This window comes from Silurus meridionalis, chromosome 21 (assembly GCF_014805685.1).
Source record: "Silurus meridionalis isolate SWU-2019-XX chromosome 21, ASM1480568v1, whole genome shotgun sequence".
Taxonomy (NCBI): Eukaryota; Metazoa; Chordata; class Actinopteri; order Siluriformes; family Siluridae; genus Silurus; species Silurus meridionalis.
This window is the reverse complement of record NC_060904.1, coordinates 14,637,054-14,663,499: the sequence shown is the minus strand read 5'-3', so window position 1 is coordinate 14,663,499 and position 26,446 is coordinate 14,637,054. Positions and strand designations below refer to the sequence as shown.

At 37.5% G+C, this 26,446-nt stretch overlaps 2 protein-coding genes across 7 annotated transcripts; one reads left to right on the top strand and one right to left on the bottom strand.

The window, feature by feature from the left end:
• Positions 1–1,333: 1,333 nt before the first annotated feature.
• cep72 (centrosomal protein 72) lies at positions 1,334–8,489 on the top strand. The gene is made up of 12 exons (XM_046877366.1): positions 1,334–1,491; positions 1,619–1,749; positions 3,884–4,076; positions 4,172–4,286; positions 4,512–4,687; positions 4,847–4,914; positions 4,999–5,035; positions 5,261–5,422; positions 6,254–6,402; positions 6,504–6,597; positions 7,552–7,730; positions 8,363–8,489. The coding sequence occupies exons 1-12, from the start codon at positions 1,416–1,418 to the stop codon at positions 8,486–8,488; spliced, it is 1,506 nt and encodes a 501-aa protein (XP_046733322.1). The 5' UTR covers positions 1,334–1,415; the 3' UTR covers position 8,489.
• Positions 8,490–12,462: 3,973 nt separating this feature from the next.
• On the bottom strand, positions 12,463–26,446 carry LOC124375257 (tubulin polymerization-promoting protein). 6 transcript variants are annotated; one of them, XM_046833374.1, is made up of 6 exons: positions 20,670–20,913; positions 20,478–20,536; positions 18,510–18,593; positions 16,407–16,736; positions 12,927–13,080; positions 12,463–12,705 (listed from the first exon to the last, which is right to left on the bottom strand). In XM_046833374.1, the coding sequence occupies exons 1-6, from the start codon at positions 20,679–20,681 to the stop codon at positions 12,496–12,498; spliced, it is 849 nt and encodes a 282-aa protein (XP_046689330.1). In that variant the 5' UTR covers positions 20,682–20,913; the 3' UTR covers positions 12,463–12,495. The 6 variants fall into 6 exon arrangements, with proteins under 6 accessions (XP_046689330.1, XP_046689331.1, XP_046689333.1 ...); XM_046833375.1 differs by having other exon boundaries at positions 20,694–20,912; XM_046833377.1 differs by lacking the exons at positions 20,478–20,536; positions 20,670–20,913 and adding an exon at positions 26,226–26,446.

Genomic DNA, 26,446 nt, shown 5'->3' with positions numbered 1-26,446 from the left:
GTCCTATGAGTTTAATGAGTGATAAATCATTATGGATTAAGGTGGGGACTGTGGGTTGGGATGTTTTCACAATGTTTGTACAGCAAATGCGATTAGGAAAAATTATTTGTATTCCCTTACAACAAATAGAATAGAAAATTAATTAGCAGGACAGTTAATGTATCATAAACAACCATGATTCTCTGTTCTGAACCTAGATTCCTAACATCACTAAGAGATGCAGAAAAAGATTTTTATGTATATGTGACAAGTAAGACCTTTTACCTTTTTTATATACTGTACATATATATATATATATATATATATATATATATATATATATATATATATATATACATTTTATTTATTTATTTATTTATTTTACTGTATTTGCTCAACAGTTTTTGTATATTTTACAGCCAATAGCCTTTATATTTATTTGCTGTACATAAAGATATTTATCTGCACTTGCCAATTTGCACAATGCTAATATTTCCACTTCTGGTAGATGCTAAACTGCATTTTATTGCTGTGTACCTGTACCGTGCAGCAGAGGTAACTCTGGTAATTCCTTTCTTGAGATTGTCCTCATAGTAATGTGGTTTTGACGATGGTATACTTTCTTCTAATATGTTTTTCTGCTGCTTCTAAGAACTAAATGCCAATTAAGGATCGGTGATGATTTACATGTATACAGACACTCTCCACTTTATAAACATTCACTTTACAATCCTTTGTGGATACGAACAAACCTGTCCTTAAAAATTTAAAAGGAGGAGAGTTTCCGCTATCTAGGACTAGGGCCAATGGATTTTTTAAGTGAATTTATTAATTTTGATAATTTTGATATATATATATATATATATATATATATATATATATATATATATATATATATATATATATATATATATATATATATATATATATATAAATGCATAACGTTTGTACATACATATATATATATATATATATATATATATATATATATATATATATATATATATATATATATATATATATACTGATTAAAAGGTCGGGGGTTTAAGGCACGTTATGGCCAAGCTGCCACTCTTGGGCCCTTGAGCAAGGCCCTTAACCCTCTGTGCTCCAGGGACGCCGTATCATGGCCGAATTTCACTGTGTTGTAATGTATATGTGACAAATAAAGGCTATTCTAATCTATACTTCAATCTGCCCAGGGCCTGCAAAGTCTGTTCTGCAGGCCTTTTATTTACCAAAATCTCCTTAATAAATAGCTCTGTTTCTTTAACCAATCAGATTTCAGATTAGCCTCACAGGGCAGCTAATCTATCTATCTATATTGCGCATGCGCGGGTCTCCTCTTCGGGGATTGAGTTCTAAACGCGCGCATTAAAGCCCAGCAGGCGGGATACAGACGCGCATGCGCACTGAGTCACTGGCGGTTTGAAACTATGGCGGCGACGCAGTGTTTCTCAGTAACAGAGAGTTGGATACGAGAAAGGCTGAACCTGCAGCACCAGTGTTTAGGTGAGTATGTTCGAGAATACACTTAATGTAAACCTTGAACATCTTTTATAAATATTAAAAGACATTTTATAATAATTTTATAAGCTCGCTTGAAGCCCGTGTGATGCTAGTTTGTGAACTCCTGCAGCGGATGTGCGCTCATTGCGCCTGCCAGGGACATTTCAGACTGGGAAAATAGGCAGTCTGGGGATTTCTCTCAAAAACTTTGTACGATTAAAAAGTCTGGACCTTTCTTATAACGCCCTCGTTTCTGTAGAGGTGAGTTTCCTAATGATTTTCATAACAAGAGTCTTTTTATTTTATTTCTTCAAGATGTTTGTTGATTGTGTATGGAAGGAGTCTCCAGTTTCAGTGTTTTGGAGGAGAAAGTTTTCCAGCATGGGAAAGTCTTCAGGACAGTGGATATGGTACTTTTTACCTTTTAAAATGTTGCATTATTAGAAACACGTATCATTTTTGCATTAGTATGTGTTTCTATCATTTATTACAAATCAGTATTTTCACAAGTGAAGAATGTGGGATTAGAATCAGCATCAGTGAGCACCATGTACTCGAGTTTACCTTACTGGACCTGCTTTCAGTTTTGAAGGAGGTGATTTATCAAACATTTTTAAAGTGTTCAAAGAATACATGGCCAGGACTTATGAAAATATTCTTTTGCATATCCCACCAATGTAAGTGTGCAAGGTCAGCCATGATACAGCACCTCTGGAACACAGAGGATTAAGGGCCCTGCTCAAGGGCCCAAGAGTGGCAGTTTTTCAATACTGAGACTTAAACCCTCAACCTTCTGATCAGTAACCCAGAGCCTTAACCACTGAGCTCCCACTTCCATAAATAAATCAAATTATACTTTTGGAAAAATTTTAATGCTTTATTACTATTGTTTTATTAAATTGGTAAGCTATATAGAAATAATGATGGCAGCTGAAATAATAGTTGGACTTCATAGCTTGCAGAAGGTGGTATTTAAGGATTGTGCTTTGGGTGTGTCAATTAAGTGCCTGGATTTATTTCTGCTGATGTGCTGAAAACACCACAACCCTGGATCCTGAATGTAGTTTGTTTCCTTTGCTTGTTATTTTAACTTTGTTATTGAATTTGTAATTTTATTTATTTGTTAAAATATTAATTGGCCACAATATATAGACTGTGTGCTGACAATAATGTTCACAGGAACCAACTTGATGTTCCCCAACATTAAATGGAACTATGGATTAGGGGTGTAAAGGTACACAAAATTCACGGTTTAGTATGTACCTACTTTTTATTTATTTATTTATTTAATTCAATTATTTTTTATTTATTAATTAATTAATTTTTGCTTCAATTTTCAGTACAGTTAGGGGGAGAAATGCAAAACGTAAAACTTCTATATAATATATATTGTAGTATATAATAAATAGTATATAATATAATGTAATAAATTAACAACAACTTCAAGAGTGCCGATGACACGACCGTGGTGGGTCTGATCAGCAAAAACGACGAGTCAGCATACAGAGAGAAGGTGCAACAGCTAACAGCCTGGTGTAGAGCCAACAACCTGTCTCTGAACGTTGACAAAACTAACTGTTGACTTTAGGAGAGGACAGAGCATCAATTCTCCATTAAACATGGATGGATCCTCTGTGAAGATCATCAGAAGCACCGAATTTCTTTGTGTGTATCTGGTGGAGAATTTCACCTGTTCACTCAACACCAGCTTCATCACCAAGAAAGACCAGCAGTGTCTCTACTTCTTGAGAAGGCTGAGGAAAGCCCATCTCCCTCCTCCCTTGCTGACCATGTTGAAACGATGCACTTTATGTGGCCAAGACAACTTGCATTAGTCCTTCGCTCTCTGTGTTCTGTTATGTAGCTTTGTTGTTTTATGTAGCACCAGGGTTCTGAAGAAACGTCTCATTTCACTGTGTACTGCATCAGCTATATATAGTTGAAATGATAAAAGATTCTTCACTTGACTTGAATATGTTTCTGAGGAAACTCATTTTAAATCCAGTACATAAAACAAGGATTACATACGGTACACACGTGCACCATACCAAAAGCCCTGTACCGAAACGGTGTGGTATGAATCTGTGTACCGTGAACCCTAATATATACATATTTAGAGCTTTATAACATATCATTCAATAATAAAAGAAACCATTTCAATTGTTGGCGAATTTCTGTGCAATAAGAAAAAAACTACTTTGCGACTTGCTGTTATTAAATCATAATCAACCACTTGACTTTGTTGCATCATTGCTCATTGTTGGTTGTTTTTCTAAAACAGTATGTCTCATCATCTCCAAAAAAAACCCCTATTATTTTTATTATTATTTTAAAATATTTTGATCAAACATGTTTAGGTGTTTTCATGTAATCCCACCTCTAATTTTTGTTTCAGGGCATTTTGCATCTAAAGTCGCTTGAGAACTTGAATCTGTACTACAACAGAATCTCCTCTCTTAAGGACATCCTGTCTTTAAGCAATCTTCAAAATCTAAAGGAGCTGGACCTGAGGTTGAACCCTGTCGTGGAAAAAGACCCCTTTTACCACCTGTACTTAGTCCAGGCGATCACTAAGCTTCGCAGACTTGGTAGTTATTACTCTGTACACTAGACACGAGTGTGGGTTTTGAAAAATACATAACGGAAATGCGAAGTTTATTTGTTGTGTTCTTTATCTTGGCAGATGACCGTGCTGTGAGGGACAGAGAGAGAAAAGCGGCTCTAATGCACTTCTCCTCAGAGTCAGGACTCGAGTCGTGTCAGAAATCTCCACTTTGTACAATGGAGATAAGGACCAGGTGATTTTGTCTTTATATTTCAAATGTAGAGATTAAGAAATGCAAGAAATTACGGGCAGCTCTTATTATACCTTATTTTGCTGAAATTAAATAGTTTGCGTGATACTGAATATGATTTACCCTCTACCACATGGCTAACCTGAATACATGATTATTCAATCGGTTCACAAAGTAGCATAAACAGTAAACCCATACAAAATGGGACTTTTTTTTCTTCTTCCTCAGGAGTAATAATAATCCTAGGATTGCTTCAGTCAACAGGATGATGATGTCGAAGCTCATTCTCGGGGAAGGTAATGAGGAAACAGTGCTAAATCATAACTTGAACAGGAGCAGGAACATACTGACTCTGGAAGCTCATACTAAAGAGAGCTGCAAAAAAGAATCTACTCGTTTGCAAGGTATACTAAATGATTTTAGTGTGAATATGCCACTAAAATGTTCTAACGCTGTTAATAATGGAAGAACTAATAATTTTTGCTGATTTTTTTCATAAAGCCTGGTATGTTTAAAGAGAACATATTTAATTTTTTTTTCCATATGGTTTTCTACGCTATCAGAAAATCCATCAGAAATCCTAAATCTACTTCATGGTTATAATTCGGGATTTTCTACTACACAGAAACAGGTGCCTCTCATTTCAAGATTTATAAGATCATGAAATTTCATGTAAAATGATTTGACTAATATTAAAAATAAATTTTCCATTTAGGAATTTCAATCCAAACTTAGGAACAGCCATAAAAGCGGTGAGTGAAATTTATACCCTATTTAAAAAAAAATGTGGGTCCACAAGAGGGCGCCATCATACTTTTTTCAGTTTCTTCCATTTTTGGCGTGTCTAAATACTGGCTCAGCTAAAATCATACTTCTAACACTTCCTTGCTCAAAGTTTATATTTGTAACATTGAAATGAAATATGTAAAGTGTTTTTCAGTTTCTTAAAGGTTAATTGATACCTTTTCAACCACCAGAGACTCGCCACGATGACGAACTACAGCCCTTGAAAGATGTTCCGAGAGTCACGTTTGTTGAACCGTCTGTAAAAGATGCTCTTCTAGTAACATCACACCCGTTAGAATACAGGCGGAAAGTTATTTTACTTTACATCCCAGCAACAAAAATGCTTCTTCAAGGTATTTATATTTGGGATGGAATTTTTTTTTTTATATGAAATGAGGAGTAAAAATTTCAAAAAGCTAACAACTATAAAAAGTCAGAGTTTTAAAATAGTTTATCATCTCCAAAACTCATCTTTTCAACATGATTTTTCTACGCCTTTACTAAGTGTAAAACATAACACTCCATGTAAAATATTACTTCATTACAAACATAAAAAAAAAGAAAAACAGTCCTGAATCATAAATGTGCTAAATTAAATAAATATGAATTATATTAATAAATAATAGGAAATTAAAGACAAGCATTCAAACTGATACACTTGAAGTAAAGAGTGCAGGCAGGGTGGAGTTGGTGAAGAGTGGCAGGAGTGATTTGTGATAGAAGGGTATCTGCAACGGAAAATTCATAGGACTGTGGTGAGACCTGCAATGTTTTATGGTTTAGAGACTGTGTGTGACCCTTAATGGGATAAGCCGAAAGAAGAAGATTCAAACTGAAACACTCCAAATAAAGAAAAACAGTTATGTCAAAAATTATAAAAAAAAAAAAAAAGACAAACAGCGTTAATTCACCTCTAGAGGCCGCTCTCGTACTGTATAATGTCAGCAAACCTACAGCAACCCGGAAAAACTTTTGTTATATATTTTTTGGTCACCCTCTAGAATGTTGGCATGTTCAAGGCATCCAGGGTCAATTTTTGTTATACTGTTTTGGTCTACAAAAAGTAGTGTTAGTAATGTACTATGTCCCAATAAAATATATTTTATAATCTTTTCTCTTATGAACTTGCAAATTATAAAGATGTTGGCTAATCAATCATATATACTCTCTTAATCATCTTTAAGGAGATGACCAGCCTGCCTGCTTGTCAAAAGATTACAAAGATTACTCTGAGAGGAGACTGCACCCACCCAGACTGACTTTCCAAAGCTCAGAAGATGGAGAACCTAAAAGATGTTCAAAAGCACCTGAGAGGTCCAGAAAATCCTGTAAGGTACTAATGATCCTAATGTAATCTGAAAATGGCCAAGGTATTGCCAACCAGGACTGCAGTACATAGTAGTTTTACTTTACATGCGACACTCTTGTGTTCAGGGGGCGTACAGGAAACCGATGGAGATGCTCCTCGGTTTGGTGGATGAGTACTGGTCAGGCAAGACAAAGGATCACGATACTAAGCACTTTTTCAGTAAGTGAAAATCTTAAATTCCTGCAGGTGTGTGTTTTCTTCTGGAATGATATGTAGAGGTCGACCGATACCGATAGCTAGGTTGAATCGTAGTTAACAGGTTAATCAATCGATAGTTTTAAAAAATATATACTGGATTAAAAAAAAAAAACACTTAATGTAAAATAGTAATAGTAATTATTACAAAAATAAAAAAACAGTACTAAGCCATGAAAATGTGCTAAATAAAATAAATATGAATTATATTAAGAGATATAATTAAATAAATAATACATTATAATTAATAAATATAATATATCGCTCTCCGTGGAGCGTGTAGTCTCATGAGTAAAAACAAACTACATGATGGTGTCAGTGATTCGCCTCTAGAGGCCGCTCTCACAATGACCGCTCCAGCAATAGATGCTACCCGGAAAAACTATGTGTGCATTTTTGCGGATAGTTCCAGCAATCAAATATATGTGCGATTCATCGGCAAAACAGATGAATTAGTTGGCCTTTAATAATATGATCTAAGATTTGTGGCTATATGGTGCTTGTGTATCAGCCCATGACTTAATATAATCAGATATAGTATATAATATGATACTTTGATGCTTTATCATGGCACAAAAAAGAAAGAAAACTGTGAGAGCTTTGATTGGAGTCTTGAAAATCTCACTATTTTCCAAAGTTGTTCAGGTGATGGCTATGCTTTAAGTTCTTTTAATCAGATTACGAAGAAAACGTCAAGTACACAATGTTTAGCAATGTTTGTGATCGTGTACATAAATATTAGGGATTAAGCTTTCTCTAGACTTTTTATTTATAATATTAAAGCCTCAATGACTCAGAGACAAACCAGATCCATTTAGTCACCATTACAAGAAACCTGCTGTTGAAAGACTGGTTTTCTGACAATGACACACCTAAACAGTGTTTTGTGCACTTTGTTTGTTCGCCCCTTTTTCGTAGTGGACGCTGTGCGGATCCTCTGCATGATGGAACAGGAGGTGACTAACAGAGAAAGCGAAATGACTGCTTTGAGAGAGCAAATGCGTACACTGAGAGACAAGATGGAGATAGGGAAGAGAGAACATCGGTCAGAGATGCGGCGGCTTTCTGATCGGCTAAAGCATGCACACGGAAACATCGTAAGTCTGTCCAAACCATTTCCACCTATTGAATCCGAAAAAACAAACCATATTTAAAAATATCCAGATTTTTAAGTGCTCCGATCAGGATATTTAGGGGTCGATTACTGATCCTCTTACTGGAATCATTAGGATAGAATAGTCTTTATTCGTCACATATACATTACAGCACAGTGAAAATCTTTTCTTTGCATATCCCAACTTGTTCAGAAGCTGTGGTTAGTGCGCCGGGTCAGCCATGATACAGCGCCCCTGGAGCACAGAAGGTTAAGCACCTTGCTCAAGGGCTCAAACATGGCAGCTTGGCAATACAGGGGCAACATATGTGCAACATATCCACTTAAAACAAAGCAGCCTGTGCTTCGTTTCACCCATAAATAGTATAACATGAATCCAAATAGGAAATGAGTCCCCGGAAGCCTTCATCCTCCACAAAAAACAGCAGCTGATGATCAAGGCATATGAATTCCATTATTTTATCTATTTCTTTATGCTTCCTACTGTCCCTGGCAATATCGGTGACCCGATCAATTGGAGCAACCTTAAATGTGACTAAACATTTAATTTTATGATGTTTACAAAGATTTTGCTTAACCTCGTGTAAATATTAAGTGTGTGCTGTTTTTGAACAGGCGCACCTCGAGCAAGAGCTGAGGAGCGTTTTAGAGGAGAACGTGTCTCTACAGAAGCAGCTGATCAGATTAGAGCAGCAGCTTCTCTCCGATAAGCTGAGGGAAATGCCAAACACACAACGCTGAGGTGATTTTATTAACCCTTATCATTGTAGCCAAGTTCTCAGAATATGCTTTCCTTATACATATTTCTCAGTTCTATTAAATTGTCTGCTTGATGCCTCTGTCATACAAGAGTAGCACAGTTCTGACTCATTTGATTGCACATTTCTCACATATGCACACAAATACTGAGACCAGATAAAAAGATGTTATTCACATATGACCAAAATTAGACTTTATATAAGTTATTTGTGTCAGACCGAAACTCTAACGACACTGCACACGATATACGGAAGCAAACAAATGATGTCTTATTGCATAGTCTTTTTAGGAGAAATCATTTAATTTAATGCTCTTTTAAAAAAAAAAAAAAAAAAAAAAGCATATTCCTTGATATTTAACCTTCAAGGATTTAGGATTAAAGTGCTTTTCACTTTAAAATATAAACACAAAAAAACACGGCTTTCTTTCTTAAGTTTTTTATTTTTATTTAGAACAATACTACAACACACAAGGACAAGTTAAAGGTCTGTTGAACATTACCTGAAAGACATGCAGCAGGGCACCTATATATATATATATATATATATATATATATATATATATATATATATATATATATATATATATATATATATAGAAAAACTGTTATATGAAAAATAAGACCTTTTTTCTTTTTGTTTCTCAGAAAAAGAAAACCAAGTTTTACAGTATTTGGCATCAAAAGCACACAAAACGGCAACCATTTGTTAAAACACGACAATATTTCCACCTTACTCTTCTGATATAAATGAGTCACTTTCCAAGCAGGAACTAACAGGAACAGTGTGACACTATACTGGAAAAATAGATGTTTTGTAGAAGAATATGTCTATACATGCTGTCCTCTTCCTTCTAATAAACCTGTTGCATCATTTCTTTTTTTCTTTCCTGTTTGCCCCGTGTTGCTCATTTAAAACAGCGGGTAAACCATGTCACGCAATGTCTTTTGAAGAATGTGACGTTAAATATCATTTTGTATCTGGATTAACAGCACTATAAATGGAAACTACCCTAAAATCATTTCAAGATGTACATTATTTTATTTTAATTGTTTTTTTTTTTTGTAGAATAACAGTTTCCGGTTTCTGTATCAAGGCTGTGTACGACCCCCATAGGTAACGATGGAACGCTGAATAAGATCTTCGGACCATTTAAGGTTATTTCGTGTTATTTGGCTAAAGTTGCATCCATTGTAAACATCGTTCATTAGACTGTAAAAATTGCACATACTAAAAGGTGCCTTGATGTAAAATGTCCACCACAAAAAATCTCTTTTAAGCATTTCATTTATTATTGGAAAAAATGATTAACGTTTTTATTTTTCTGATTGGTTTAATTCTTGACCAAGATAGGATGAAACAATGTTATAAAGCATTAGGATGAACAAGCAACCCAAATTTGGTAGTTTTCAGTCAAGAGGAGGCTACATGAGTAGGCACCATGTTTCTAAAGTCCCAGGCAAAAGGTCTAAAGGCAGAATGAAAGACCTGTGACAGGTGTGTCTATGTAAAAGTTTGAAAAACCTAGAAAAATTAATTAGATGATCAAAAGCATCACATTAATTGACCTCTACTGTTTTGTACATATTAAATGCTATGTTCTACACTAATTAGCTAGCTAACAGTAGCATGGTAAATAATTAAGTTTTAGGATGTTGATGCTAAAGTTTCTGAGTGCCTGATTAAACTGAACTTGTGCTCATAAACAATGATGAAAGATCAAGTCTAATAATAGAAAAATGGAATATCTGATTTATGTTCGCTTGGTGATGGCGGTAGTGCATAGTTGTATCGGCAGTAAATTGTGCTAAGACTTTGTGTTGTCACATAATCCTCTCCTGACTCCTTGCCGTCTAATCTCAGTGCTTTTATTTTCCTTTCTTTTTTTTGTGTCGAGTGCCAACAGAGAAGAAACGTGTTGTATCAGCCAGTGTATCGTATCACGCCATCAAAAGTTAGCATAAAAACACAATTATATACACTTAATATTTTTTCCGACCTTATATAACGCACGAATATGAAATATTTATTTGATATAATCTAGCTCACCATTGGTGATGCAACAACCAATCAGAGGGTGACTATTTAGTCGAATTTGGTGACTTTTTAACGACAATCATTATGCACAAATTCACTTATATCAGTAGACATCAGCTCATGGATTCTGCAAAGGGCACACTAGGCCTATACAAAAAATAAACCCTGAAAAGATAAGAAAGCAAACCTGTACAAGTCTAATCTGATCACAAGCAAAGATACACCATAAAACATGCACATATAAAACACAGTATTAAACATTGTGAAAGGACAAAAAAAATGAAGAAAAAAAATATATTTTATGGCAGAAAGCAAAGAGGCCACACTTAATGATGTCTAATTAAAAGAACAAAAAAAATGTACTTCAATATGAGGTCTAATCAAAAAGTCCTAAGATATCATTATTTCCGATGTTAAAGCAGTGCCCACGAGTAGATATCGGCATCCACAGAAAAATAATAAAATAAATAATTTGGTAATGAATTTAGGGTTGCAAAATTCCAAGAATTTTCAAGACTGAAAACTTTCCATGGGAATAAAAGGAATTAAACTGGTAATTAACAAAATTGCAGGTTAGCCTATAACAGGGAACTTAAATGTGGTTGGGAAAAAAAAAATCTTGCAGGATAAACAACCAAATTTAATGCAATTTCAGTCGAATTTCTACTCTGCACATTTATCCTTCACATGCACACTCACTGCAGGAATTTAGGGACTGTACCCCTACATGCACTGTGAATTCCTTCCTCCAAATCTTTTCTTGAATCCTGCACACAGAATAACGTCAAAAAATTTCCATCTTGGCGAGTTTTCACATAAATGACATAAATATTACATAAAATTTGTTTAAAGGTTACTTGTGCTGTGTGTAAGCCATTGTGCAACAAAATTATACTAACAATTTTTTTTTAGTTTGCATGAATGTCAGCTGATGACCAAAGAAAATGTTTTTATTTATGTTTGCATATGATGCATTTTATATAAATTCCATCAAATTTCAAATTAATTCCCATACATTTCTGGTAATTTTCCAACTTGGAAAATTTCAAAAATTCCCAAGATGAAGTTCCCATGGAAAGTTTCTGGAAATGTACCGGATATTTTCCATCCCTTTGCAACCATAATTGAAATGCATTGCTAGTTGAACATGTTTTAAGGTAATAAAAATGGATAGTTATTGAATTTTAGGTGATAAAAATGAACAGGTATCGATTTTTAGGTGAATCGGACGTATTTGATGCGAAGTTGAGGTTTGCAATCTTTTTTATTTTTATTTTCTTAGTTAATAATTAAAGTATTATTAACTTAATTATAAATATTATTATATATTTTTAAGACTAATGGCATGTGATCTGTTTTAATAGAGAGCAGCTTTATGTAGAGCCGTTTCAAAGCAGTACCAGGTATAACATAACGCTATAACCATGATGATGACCTTAAAGAGTGGCTTAGCTAAACTATATTTTGCTGTACTTTGTATCTGCGCCTCTTTTCTAACAATGTCTTTTAACTTGCTTGTTCCTGGAAGAACTTCTACAAATACGTCCACACCCAGCGGTTCACTACCTCCGTTCTGCTACCTGTAACAGAAAAAGCTTTTTGATTAGACCCTATGTACTATTGTAGAAATTTTCACCAACAATATCAGTTTAGTGTTTTTCTATGTTGATCTTTACATCATCATCATTCACGACTTCGTAATATTTCTGTGTGCTCCACATTGTTCTGCCCTTCTGAACTTTCCGAGTATGATGATAATCTTCATTCTTGGAGAGGAATGTAGCAGCTGGCTGCGCCTCTTGTCTGTCGATGTAAACATTGTTCCAGTTCTCTAACAGAGCAGGAAAAGGAACTCTCTTTCACAGAAAACATACAAACAAACAAACAAAAAATACAACAAACGGAAATGGCAAATATGATCCTGGCTTGTCTGTTGATGAGCGAGTGGAAATCTCACATTGTTTTTTGTTGCGGTTTGCCCTGAACTTTCTTCTGGTATGAGCCTGCGTGTTTGTAGCCAGAGACGTAACCAGACGTGTTGACCAAATCAACGCGGCCCGCTTTGCCTTTCCCGCGACCTGTCTGGTCGAAGCGCTCCTTATGAGAACCTGTGAACTTGGTGGTGTCGGTCAGACGGGACACGGTGGGCGAGGCCACGGCTCTCTGAACGGCCACAGAAAGACAGATAAATGATCATGATCACATAAATCAGTTCATATTAAACGGTCCACAATGGCAATAAACTTTGAATGTAATCAAATCTATTTAAAAATCTGAATATAATGTTGCTTTAAATATTTACACTCAAAAAATGAGTTGCACTCACACAGGATGTTTTACATATTGATATCACTGTACTTTAGTAAATGTGTTCCTATGATTACCGTGACTCCAGATATAATTGGTGACTTCCCTTCGACCATCTTGAAGACTTCCTCTGCTGCATCCTCGCTGGTTTTATCTTTGAAACGCTTCCTGGCCAACTCGGAAAGAGCCTCTTTGAACTGGCTGTATGTGATGGTGCGGGCGGTCTTGTTCCTACAGAATTACGTGGAAGAATTTTAATGTACTTAATCTGTAGTAGGTCCTTTTCCCTTTGGCATTCTTCTTTTCTTTAACTTGACTTAAAGGAGTAACTTGAAAGTCAACAGCTTTGAGCTTTATTCATGTAAAACACTGGTTCTTTTTTTAAAGGGTTACTTTTTAATGTAGCCAACAATTATATATGATACTATTTAGTGGTGTTGATAAAATAATGGAGCTCGACTGAGGCTGACAAATGCTGCACCTCTGTGAACAGCATTTCCAAGGAGAATGGAATCGATAATAAACACAGCCATGTGAGATCACACAAACACGGCGAGTCCGAGAACAATCCGTTACACGCTACACGATTAGAACCCTTCGTTCTTTGGAAATAGTTTGAGCAGATAAAATCTTAAATGCTCCTATCTGAACGTCCTTAACCTTCAGAACGACTCACCATCTCTCTATTAATCTTTATTAGCATTTCGAGATGCCTGATTTCCTTTCCTGTTCTCCATGCGAACTTCCTGTTCTTTCTAAAAAGCGCTTCCTTCTTAAACATCAGCGTAAAAGAGAGCATAGTAACACACACACAAACAGCCATTGCTGTGGTGATGAATCACCTAAACAAAAGTCTACGAAGCCCCGTGTCTCCCTGAGTAACCCAGCTGTCATAGCAACAAGCTCGGGTAAAAACCTTTTTGGTTTATTAGGAATCCGAGCTCTCGGGCAAGCGGGTGGTTTTGTTTGGGCGATCCGTCAGTACTCCATTCCGCTCTGCCTGCTGCATGCTGCCTAATGTCAAATAGGATCCAGCTCTTCGCAGCAGACTGGATGTAAGAGCCTGTTCATAAGATCACCTAGGAACTCCGAGTTCCTAAAAGCTTCGGTGCACGGAAAAACATTGTGAAGCTTGGTTCACTTTCCTCACAGTTGTTCCTCACTGAAATGCCTGACTTTTTCCCTGTGCTAACTTTAAACTGAAGGCTAACAGTTCCTGTCGATTTACAGATTTAGATAGCATACAATTCAAACTGATGCAAAACTCATAGGACAGCTGCAATATGGCAACTAAGGAATAATAATATACATCTTTATTACATCTAAAAATTTAGAATAAGTTTGTTTTTCATGAGCCTGCTTTCTGTATGGGAGAAGAAAGAAAAGCAAGCAGGCATAACTTAATTGTATAATATGGCACAGAGAACATCTTACAGTTGTAGTAGAATTACACCAAGATTAGCCCTGCACCCATGGCAGGCCTGCTTTAAACAAACTCTGCACATGATCTCCTGTGAGATCTGCTCAGACATCTCAACAAAACAACACCAAACAGGAAGAGATAAACCATCCATGTATCTCATTAAACAACACCACTGAAGGTTTTTAGGTGAACAGAAAGCAATGAACTAATGAAACATTTGCTGTTAAACACCATGGTGGGGTTATACATCAGCTTGAAGTCAGCCTAAATATTAGTGATGATATTTAAAATTAACTGAACACAAGAAAGGATAGATTACATGAAAATAGTTCAGCAATACATCACGCCCATGGGGATCAACATTTTAATTTATTTAACAAGAGTGGATTATACAGTGTCCACTAATGCATCTATAACATGCCGTCTACCTACAAGTTACAAGTCTACTAAGAATACCACTCTATTAATCTATAAACCTCTATATGTACCAAAATACCCACCTACAAATCTATCAACCCATCCAAGAACATCTCAGTGGTCCTCTCTACAATCCAATCCACCACCCATGCGACTCTATTGTCCTGTCTACGAATCCATGTACCTTTCTCTAAACCATTTTACGATTTTACGTATCCATCTATGAACTCCAGTAAACACTTAATAATTCATTGAGATTAGCAACAAAACAAAAGTTGTTTTCTTGTGATCCTGACATAATTGTAAACATTGTTTCTTCTCGATTATTTTTCTGTGTATTCCACATAAGAGCATGTTCTAGAGCAGTTGTTCCCAAAAAGAGAGACACCTATTTTAACATTCAAAATAATTAACGATCTCACACTGCCCGCCATTCAAACACACTAGCAAACAAATTTCATTTAATGTGACAGTCAGTTGCATATATTTGTAATAAATGCAAAAAACAGCAGAATGCAAACAATCAGCTGCAACTGCAAACTATTTATAAGGATTAGCGACCACTAGTGGAAGCTCAAGAGGCAGCACCATCGCAGCATCATGGATGATTGCATCTGCTTTGACTTTGATCAGGGACTCATTCAAACTAGAGATAATGTCCATATTTGCTGTGAAAAATTAGTAACCGATTGAGACTTCAAACACCAACGTGTACTCCATGATATACTGCATACCAGAAACATTCACAAAACGCAAGATTTATAGGATCGACGTACGATTTTTCGATCTTACGATGATTTTAGTGATACGACAAAATTGTAAAAAGATTTTACATTTGATGCGGCACTCAAATGTAGCAGCTTATACCGTATGTAGTACGATACGACGGCATCTCTCGCCTTGTGAGATGCCTCTCTCTCGCCAGCAGTCAACAGAGACTAGTTGTCTTTGTGTTCTAGAGCAGCGGTACCCAACCTTTTGATGAGGCATCCTGACATGCATCAAGAGTGAGTCATAGACAGGTGTGGCGGAGATAATCCAGCAATTTTCCACAATATAATATAGTTGAGAATCATATAATAAATAAAACAGAAATGATGTAAGTTATTTATTCTTTCTGTGTGGCACGGTACCAATTGGCCCATGGACCGGTGCAGGTCCGCGGCCCGGGGTTTGGGGACCACTGTTCTAGAACATATTTTTTTCTGTGTTTTTGATGTTTCAAAGCCCAATGTTACTCACTAATTTTTATCGGCGTCACCAGACACTGAAACAGAGCACTAATTTGTCTAATCAGCTACAGGTGTGCTTCTTACGCCTCTTTTTATCCGGCTCCGCCATCCACTCGCAAACCGCCGCTCGTTCACAAACCCGCTGTCACATTAAAGTTCATACAGAATGGTAGGAGTGTGGGATATTGACAAAAAAATTATATTTCAATATTTTTGGAGGGATTTTATCGATAACGATAATTAGACGATATTTTTTTCCGTTGTCATCGGAAAACATCTCCATCGTAAGTCAGAGTCATACTTTCTTTAAAGGACAGCTTTCTTTTATAATTTACATATTTTATACAAATGTCCTTTTTCTTCAAGACTGTAATTCCATTATACTGTTCACCAGATTAGAGGTCCGCAAAAACAGAATCGTCATGCATTAACAGCAGGATGTGCCTTTTGTTTAACAAGCGGATCCAATGAGACATGAAACTTACTTGACTTTTGTGAAGACGATGTCCACATCTGTGAGGGTGATGCTTTTGCCGTCTATGACCTCACAGTCCTTGCACAGTTTGGACCAGTTCTTGCCGTGCATGTCCTTGCCGGTGGCTCGAGTGTCGCCGTGGATGGCGAAGCGTCGGAAAGCCTCTTCAAGCGGCGTGAGCTCAACAGGCGTCTTCGCCCCGGCTGCCCCTTCACTCGACCCGTTTGACTCTGTGGAGAGGCGCTTGGATCGCTCTCTAGAGTGCTCGGTGCGAGCGCGTAGGGGTGTGCTGTTTGGCGTGGGATGCTTAGCGCTCTGAACTTTGAAATCTTCCATGATGCTGAAAGGAAGACAGAAAGTCACATCTAAATGCACAGTGAACGTCTCTTTTTCAGAACTAGGGTCAGCGCAGAGAGTCTGTTGTGCTATGGTTCCCCTACAGTTGAGGGTTAAGGGCCTGACAAAGGCAGTTTGCTGAATCATTCTTCTGACTGAAACTTCTGGTCTCAATCACTCAGCCACCATTGTGATACCAATCACAGAACATACTGCCACGTTCCTGCACCCTGCAAAAGATTTGCTTTACAAATCAACCTCAGAAATGTGTATTCAGCTGTATCCAGTTCCAACATGGCACCCGAGTCTAATGTCGCACAACAGCAACAGCAAACGATCTCAAGAGGGCATAGAAAGAAAGGTGCTTTATGATCGTCACATTTACATTACAGGACATTCTTTCTTCGCATGTCCCTGCGATTTTAAGAAGCTGGGGTCAGAGCGTAGGGTCAGCCATGATACAGCACCTCCAGAGTACAGAGGGTTAAGGGCCTTGCTTAGGGGGGCCCCAAGAGTGGCAGCTTGGCAATACCAGGGCTTGTGTGGGGCTACCTGAATACAAGTTTACCTAAATAGATCAGTATAATTATATCTAACCATATTTCAATATCAGTGTAATTTAATAAGATGACATGTTCCCTATTCATTGATTGGCTGTGTTGCAAGCCTTTGTACTCTAGTTTTTCATTACACGTTACATCATTGCAGGAACAACTCTTCTTGCCCTACAATGACCCATTTACAAAGACTCCTCTGACCTTTCTATCAGTAACCCAAAGCCTTAACCACTAAGCTACGACCTCCTCTTCATTAGATCACTAACCAACCATCATACTGTTCTGTATTAAAAAGCAGAAAGATGAACACCATGCTCAAACAAATTTTTTGGCCTAATTTCTACAACTGAGGATTATGCTCCATGCTCAAGGGTCCGGTAATGGCAGCCTGTTGTTTTTATGGGAGTTGGATTAGATTTGGATAGCACGATATCATCCTTTCTACACACAATCACTTTGGACACCTGGCTGCAGAATTTTAACTCTCAGGACTATTTGTTAAATGCATTTAACACTGGTCCACTCCCTCCTCATTGAACAAACACAAACAGTATCACTGTTCAAAAATACAGAAGCAGCAGACGTAGCACTTCATCAAGCCTTTCTTACTCATCATGAAGAACGAACCAATAAACAACCATGACTCATTTCAGTCCTACGGGGTTCGTGCTGCTAGGATAGTCATTTTTGTACTTTTGCTTCCATGATAAGCCTCACGAATATGATTTATTCTTGTTTTGTTTTTGTTTTTTTGCTTTTTTTTTGTGTCAAATCATAAAGAAATTAATATAACCAAATGACCACTATATTGCTTGTAATATGAGCCAGCCTCTGCAGTGATCTGCCTGAATGACCAGAAGTGCTAAAATGCTGCGGCAATGCGGTGAGCTGCTATTTATAGGCTATTTATGATATGGAATAATCTGTGTAGCGATCTGAGCGTAAACAGATGGACACTCCTGGCATGTCAAGCATTTTCCCCTTTGCGATGACTGAAACCACTGAGGGGCTACAGTGGACACATGATGGCATTCGTAATGAGACTTGCCAGTGCCATTGCAAACGACATTTATAACCCCATTGTTATCATTGCTTACTGCTGCTGTGGTGAGAGAATGTAAACTATGTCGACCTAGTGTTAGTTCGAAAAATGCTGGTTTCACATGCACACACATACACAATTAAAGCAAATCAAATAACGCACAATAAAAGCGTCTTACCTTAGCCCTAGGTGTCCCCTTTCACTTTCTGTCCTCCTGTCAGCGTGGCTCAGCTTAGCGTCTTGTCTCTCGTTCCCCGTGCAGCTGTAACGGCACAGATCCTGTTTTCAGATTGTGCCGTCTCAAAGAACAAAGTACGGCACTGCCAGACAGATTTTCACTTTCACATTCACTATTACCACAAAAGCAAGCTGGGCCGCTTTATGACAAGTGCTTAGTGCTGCACATGCCACTGCTTGCTGCTTGCAACAAAATTTACATCCTTTGCAATATATTACAATATAATCTTTTCTATTACAATGTTGTACAATATAATCCACTTCATTCATTAGATTTTTGACACATATACAAAGAGGACAATGTAATAATAATTAAATTTTACCTCAGATTACCTCAGAAAAAGGTCAAGACTTAGCTCACGACCAAACCATTATTCGTTGGAAATGAAAAAAGGAACACTTTCAGTCAGACTCAAACCAGAGAAATGGCTTGTAACGTATGAAAATTCGAGTGCAAACAAATCTGCACCTCATACTGCAAGAAAATCAGCCACAAACAAATCAGGGCTTTTTAGCTTAAGGAAATCATATTCAGGACGTAGCGACGACACACCACAGCATCCAGTCTGCTGCTGTGTTGATTGCACTGGTGGTCGCAATTCACATGCATTCATATTGAAATTTGCGGTTAGGGGTACGGATCAGGCCAGCATTTGAGCAAATTTCACAACAAATCTGCAAAGTCAGCATCGAGAAATAAATAAAAGCATATTTACTGTGTAGAATTCTAATTGTAATTTTAATACAAAAATACTGATGATGCAGATTTGAAGATTTTTAAGAGAAGTGGAATTTTAATTTTACATAGAATAATGCGTCAAAAGATGTCATGCCAACACGTATTCAGTGTTTGTACAGGATTTGAGTGTAAATGGGTTTCAGTGCACCTGCGAATATTATTAATTCAAAGCACCTAAATATTATTCCGAATATTATTGTTTCGAGGCACCTAACAGCATTACAACAAATTTTACAACAAATTAAGCATCAATAAATAGTGGGTTCAAATACAACAGGAGCTGGAACTATACTGTTTATTTTATCGTTTACTGTATTTGTTTTTTCTTTCAATAAGGTGCAAATGTCACTCATTCACATCGACTTTGTTTTGCATTTGTTTGAATATCCTGCACATTTCAAGCTAAAAGTGTTGATCTACCAGACGAGCGTCATACACCCCTGGATTGCACTTTTCAGGGAAGTTAAAGCACAAAACTTCAATTCTCAATAATGAGAAGGTGATCATACAGAATAGGTCTATTAGCTTGAGCAACTGTTGAAAACTCGTTTTTTTTATTGTAATCAGTCTAGCTGCTAGCATTCTAGCTGCTGCATAGCAAGTGCTAAGAGAAATGACCTTGTCCAGACATTAAACTAAAAACTATATAAATAGTGGCCACGTAAATAAGCTATACATATGATATGAATCATGACTTCTGTGTTTTGTTATCAGTAAATAGTACAGTTTGGTGTAAAAGCTGCGACCTCACGTATGGGCCATCATCACACCACACGGCCATTTATTGATTTTCCTATCACAGGACACCTCCAAGTGTTTAGTTCCATACTTATTTCATTTCCAATGCTATTTTTATCATCTCATAGTTTCTAACATGTAATAACGTAATAAAAAACAAAACCGTTCTTCTGAAGGTATGTATAACAGCCCCATAAATGTAACGCAACTGTCAATAAGACTGTTCAGTCATTGCTTACGTTTTGGCAGAAATCACACAAGTGACACTTTGATCGCGCAGACAACTGCAAGGCTTTATTGCTGTTAGCGTTATCATCATAAAAGTGTCAAATCACCTGGCACAAGCTTACAAAGGAAGGAAGAGCGCATGACGAGCACTGAATCATGTTCTGTTTTCTGCGATCGCAGCCACTTAAGCAAGACGTCGCTCACCTCACAGTGGCTCCCATAGCACCCGACATCGCAACGTGCACAACCTCAGAGACGCCGTGCTGCCATGAAAGAAAAAAAAACAGGAAACAAAGATATTCTCTGCCCTTTCAGCACTGCAGCACTGAAACTGTCACAAACCACAGTTTAGCTACTGGGAGAAGTTTTTTTCGAAGATCTCCAGCCTTCACGTACGCATAATCTCATGTTCTCACTCACGTCGTGTCGCTTAGGCTTGTCGTGCTCCTGCAGGCTGAAACCGGTCGCCTCACAAGCTCAAATCGGCATCTGTCACGCAAACACACAGCTCGATGGACTTAAAGTGAGCTCCATAAGTCCAATCAATGTACAAGGGCACCCTCGAGGCCCACTTAAAGACGTCCCTATTGAAGAGCTTGATGCATTACAGCTCATTGTCCTAAGAAACGAACCTTTATTAGTAGCTGACAAAACTAGCATTCAGTCAGGGAGACACTGTGGGTTTATTGTGCGCTCAACACACACACACTCACACACACACACGTGCGGACAGAGAGCGACATCGCCAACTGTCACAGGTGACGAAAGGCCAGAAGTCACAAATAACGCACTTCATTTAACAATCCTTATTATTTTTAATGGAAGAATTCAGCCAAAGATTTAAATGTACACAGTTAACATTTCTTTTTTAGTTTGTGCCGGGCCTACAAAGCTAATATAGCTTTAATAAAGGATACTAATAAAGGAATGCTTATAGCTACCAGGTTAGCATTACATCATCAAACATTCAGATAATTTTATATATATATAAGACGGAGAACAGGAGAGAGGATGTTAGCAGACTGCCTCACACCCACAGTCCGACATGGAGGTGAAAGCTTAATGTTTTGGGTTGTTTTGGAGCAGGGACGTCTGGAGACTTATTCCAGGTTAAAGAAACCAACATGGCTACCATTCCATACTTCAACACCATGCAATTCCATCTGGACTGCATCTCATTGGAACCGACTTCACCATACAAGACAATGACCCAAAGCATACATCCGAGCTCTGTAAGTTATTTAGAAAGCAAACATTTGTCTGGCCTGCCCAGTCACTGCACCTTAATCCTATTGAACTGCTCTGGGATTAACTGGATCGCAAGGTAAAAAAGAAATGTTTAACTCGCAAAGAACAATTGTCAAGTTTTACAAGAGAAATAGCAAAATATCTCAGCTGAATGTTTGGAAAAACGAAGTGTCCCGATGCCAAGAGTGTGTAAAGCTGTTATTAATGCTATTAATGCTATCTTCATACGTTTACATTACCCTAGATTGTCACATAGAAACAAAAAGAACATGCATCTGAAAAACCAAAAGGATTTGGACTGTTGTTAATGTTAACATTCTCAGGACCACAGATTGCATTTGAACACCTTTCACTGCACACCTTTACAATGATGAACTGCAGTGAATGGACATTCGGTGGCACCCGGATGAGGTTGGGTTCCTTTTTAAATCTGGTTCCTCTTAAGGTTCCTTCCTCATGTCATCTCAGGGAGTTTTTCCATGCCAGAGTCACCACTGGTTCGCTCATTAGGGACAAAATCACAGCGATAAGGAAAGAACTTATTCTTTTATTACCGCTTTAATAAAGCTCTGTAAAGCTGCTTTGAGACAACGTCCGTTGTTAAAAGTGCCATACAAATAGAATTTTATGGAATGAAACACTAAGTGTGACGTCGAATGCAGTTCTCTGAGCAGCTTCTCTTTTCTCTCTGGAAACCATTTTAAAGCTTAGCTATATCTTCACCTCCCTGACTGCACTGACACTGGAGACTCCTTCTGGAAATGCTAAATTAATGTCTTCTCAAAGAAACTAACCAATAACCTGTTTATATGGCGCATCTACCATCATATTTTATTGATTGAGAAATAGATGAAACCCCACATGCTTTCTTTTATGCGATTCTTCTCAAAAATAAACTTAACAGGCCCTTTTTCTCTCCACGGAAAGGGAGATAGTGTGAGAGGGATAAGGAGCAGTGAAAGAGAGCAGATCTCAGGAGAATGACAGGAATCTGCGCGCCGATCGGTGCATCGGCGCATGCTTACATGCACTCGGCTTCTGGAGATGCTCCGCACGGATCGATGCTTACACAATAAATTGCCGTATTTAAAACATCAACTATTTATAGCAGCAGTGGAAGCAGCGAGCAGCGGGGGTGGGGCTACGCCGCTGATGTATGAGGTAAAGAGGAAGAGAGGCGGGCGTGGGTGCAGTGTCTCAGCCTGGCATCTGTGATCATGATGCCATGCCAAGTGACCACAGAGATGCCAACCAACACACAGAATAGACCATTGCATCATCCTAATATGACACTGTGATATAGAAGGTATAAAACCAGAGACAGAAACAGAGAATAATCATCCAGATAGTGGTTATATGTGGATTTTTTTGTTGATTAATTTTTAAACCGGAATATTTTATTTCTATGAAATATTGGCAGATTGTCCTTATCCTCTTTAAAAGTGGTTTATGAACTCCATCTTGTTGAATTTGTGCACAGGTGACGGACTACAGACACGTCTTTGGCATCAGTTAAAAAACAAAGAAATTCACAGGCAATTTAGTCTTCCTCTCTCTCTCTCTCTCTCTCTCTCTCTCTCTCTCTCTTTCCTTCTCTCTCTATGTCTTATGAGAAAGTGCAGGCCACGATGCCCTTACAATACGAGCCATTAATCAGCTGAGGTAAGTACGACTCCACACAGTTAGGGTGTGAATGCAGACACATCCTCTGACTCTTTACACTTTATGCTGCATGTAAGAAATTTTCTATTAATAATTTTTTTTCTTGGTTTCTACATATGTCCATTACCAAACAGCCTGGAACATTGCCCTGATATGACTCCATGACCACCTGAGACACACCATGTATCAAACTCCACTGAAATTCAAACAAATTCATGATGACGTTCATGCTGGGACTTGATTAGCTGTGGGGTTTTGTTGTTGTTTTTACATTTATTTTGCAAAGACTTTCATACTAAGGAACTTATAAAATAATCAATACCAGAACATACCAGAGCAGGACTGGGATTTAAACCCACAACCTAACTATACAGAATCTTCCTGAGCAATGCAGCCTTTATGTATGCAGAGGTTTAAACCAGAAAATTACACCAGAAACTCAAACCAGAAGATTAAGCAAGAGAATGAAGCATATTTTCATTCCAATCAAGTAGAAACCACACCTTGTTTGATTAGTTGATCTTGGCTCTTAGTAGACCATTAGATTTGGCTGATGGGTTGGAATAAAAACCTGGAAACTCTTGGATTAAACCACGACTTTGGGCCACCCAAGCGTATATTTTCCAGCATCCTGCAGTTATTTATTTCTCTAATTGAACATAAACATATTTTTCAAATGAAGAATAGCATATTGTATTTATTTTCATGTATTGTCTAGTTTTCTAGAACATCTGTGAAAGTTAGTTCCTCTAATCACTGTCATAGCAGCTACAACAGTCAGTCTCTCTCTATTTTATATAAATATATATATATATATATATATATATATATATATATATATATATATATATATATATATGTATGCCACACTTTTTCCATTTGAATATTATGGATTCTACTGTGCTCTTTGGAATCTTCAGTGCAGCAGCAGTTTTTTCCCCGTCCTTCTCCAGATCTTTGCCTTAAAACGATCCTGTCTCGGACCTCTGCATGCAGTTCCTTTGACCTCATGCCTTGGTTTCTGTTCCGGTATGCATTTTCAGCTACCAGGCATTCTATAGAGAGGTGTGTGTCTTTCCAAATCATGTCAATCAAACAATAAGCTTTTTCACAGGCGGACCCCAATCAAGGTGGAGAAACATTTCAGCAACAATTTTAAGAAATGGGAGGCAGCTGAACTAAATTTCAAGTGTTGTTGCAAAGGGACTGAATACTTATGTACATGCAATATTTCAGGTTTTTATTATTATAAAAATGGTACAGACATTTCTAGAGCTGAGTTTAGATAAATGAGGGGGAAAATCAATCTGCATGATTAAAAGTATTAACCAGGCTGCAACGTAACAAAATTGAAAAGTGTGAATGCTGATTTGAATAGTTTCCAAATGAACGATATATTAGCGATTTGAGAATCTGTCAGAGGAACCAGATTTGAGGATTCACCCAAGCAACACTATGAACTGATGAACTGTGATTAAGAAGTCATTAATTTTCGTTATTAAATCCAGCTCTTGTTGTTGTTTTGGGAAACAAAGACCCCCCCAGATGGCCCAAATGTTTTTCTCTCTCAGCTTCCAGCTGTTCAGAGTAAGATTTTGGACTGTCTGGGCGTCCCTGCAGAGCAATATGGGTTTGAAAATACTCCAGAACCTGCTGTTAGTCTAGTGTAATGAACACTCTGGATAAAAAAATAGAGAGAGAGATAAACAGATATATGTTTAGAAATAAACTAGAGTCTGTCTAAGGTTTTTACTCTTCCATCAGCAGTTTACAATCCAGTGACGCCTGTCCCTGCCTGGGAGTCTGTGGGAGTTTAATTGTGTTTTATTTCATCACTGTCAATCAGACAAGTCAGTCACAGGCGCCTGGTAGCATGTATACAGAATAAGTTGGAACTCGAATTGAGCCACCTATGCTGCGAGAGCAGTTTGTAAAGATGCAGCATCTGCCAGATGTGAATCAGATGAGTATCGGCTCTTGACAATTAAAAAAGGAGAATCAGTAGGAAGGTGGGACTTGACTGAGATGAAAAAAGTGGATTAAAAAAGATCTGGTATATTTAGACTACCGGCCCACACAGAACAACTTCACAATGCAAAATGTTTTCCTCTCAATAAAAGCAGCTCACACTTTGGTTATGCAAAAAAGCTCGAATCAGTGTGTTAGTGAGTTTCCAAGCCGATGTATTGCAACCCAGACCTGAATAGTCATAAAACTCATTCACAACTGCATTAAGCTACAAAGCTTGCCTTAATAATACTATTATAATACAATAATACAAACCATTGTTTACTTGTATGTCTGTGTTTATCAAAATCTGAATCAAGAAATGCAGTCCAAACTACTTTCATGGATTTTTTATTCACCATTTACACACCCTTAATGTATTTCATAATGTACAGATAAACAAGAATTTCAAGACTTGCAAATTTCACCTGTTAGACAGATGATTTCTTTGCAGTTTTTTATTAATATTAGACTTGACTGTGTGATTATTTAACACCAAGCCTGAATACTAAATGATGCCATTTTTTGCCAGGTTTATCAAGAATGCATGTTTCTCAAATCGGGCTAATATTCACCATTCATCGATGTACGGCACGTGTCATTCACGTGTGTTCATTTTCATGTAAATCGCCCTTATGAATATGCATGCATAGATAACTGCTCGTTATGTTCATACAGTAAGAAAGAACATGTGTTTTTATTTGGACATGCATGTCGATGCAACCGCTTGAGGTTGTTACGTAAGCGCGAAGGAGTGTTGTTTGTTGTTGTTGTTTACCGTGTGAGGTAAACAATTGCGGTCAAGCCATGCGCGAGCTCGGCGATCCATAGTAAGAAAATGAAAGCATTCTGGCATGCATGCAAAATAAAAATGGCTTCTGGAAAACATTGCAGTGATGCATGCAAATATATCCCGGATGTTTTTTTCCTGCATTCCTGCATGGGAAAGATCTCTAATATTCCAGCAGCATCAACACAAATATTTTTTTTTCCTCCAATAAAAAAAAAAAATGCATGCAATTCAGTCGAGCTTACGTGTATTTCGTTGGAAGGAAGTCTGTTGCTGTTCTGGAATCTTCTTCCTTTGCTAAATTTCCTTCTTTTGACACATTTCTCTCACAGGCTCAACCAGGAATATCAATAAAACACGCTCGCGCTCTGATCGCTGTCCGAGGGCGAACCGATTGGGCGACTCTTTCCGAGCGAATCGGTTCGCGAGACCCTCCTCCGTTCCATCTCAGTGCATCCGGTCTCCT

Bases quoted from the DNA above. Each gene is read 5' to 3' on its own strand.
- LOC124375257 (XM_046833374.1), bottom strand. The intron at 18,594-20,477 runs GTGAGCGACGTC...GTGCCGTTACAG, and splicing joins GCTATGGGAGCCACTGTGAG to CTGCACGGGGAACGAGAGAC. The intron at 16,737-18,509 runs GTAAGACGCTTT...TCTTCCTTTCAG, and splicing joins AGGGGACACCTAGGGCTAAG to CATCATGGAAGATTTCAAAG.
- cep72 (XM_046877366.1), top strand. From the start codon at position 1,416: ATGGCGGCGACGCAGTGTTTCTCAGTAACAGAGAGTTGGATACGAGAA. The intron at 1,492-1,618 runs GTGAGTATGTTC...GAACTCCTGCAG, and splicing joins CCTGCAGCACCAGTGTTTAG to CGGATGTGCGCTCATTGCGC. The intron at 6,598-7,551 runs GTAAGTGAAAAT...CCTTTTTCGTAG, and splicing joins CGATACTAAGCACTTTTTCA to TGGACGCTGTGCGGATCCTC.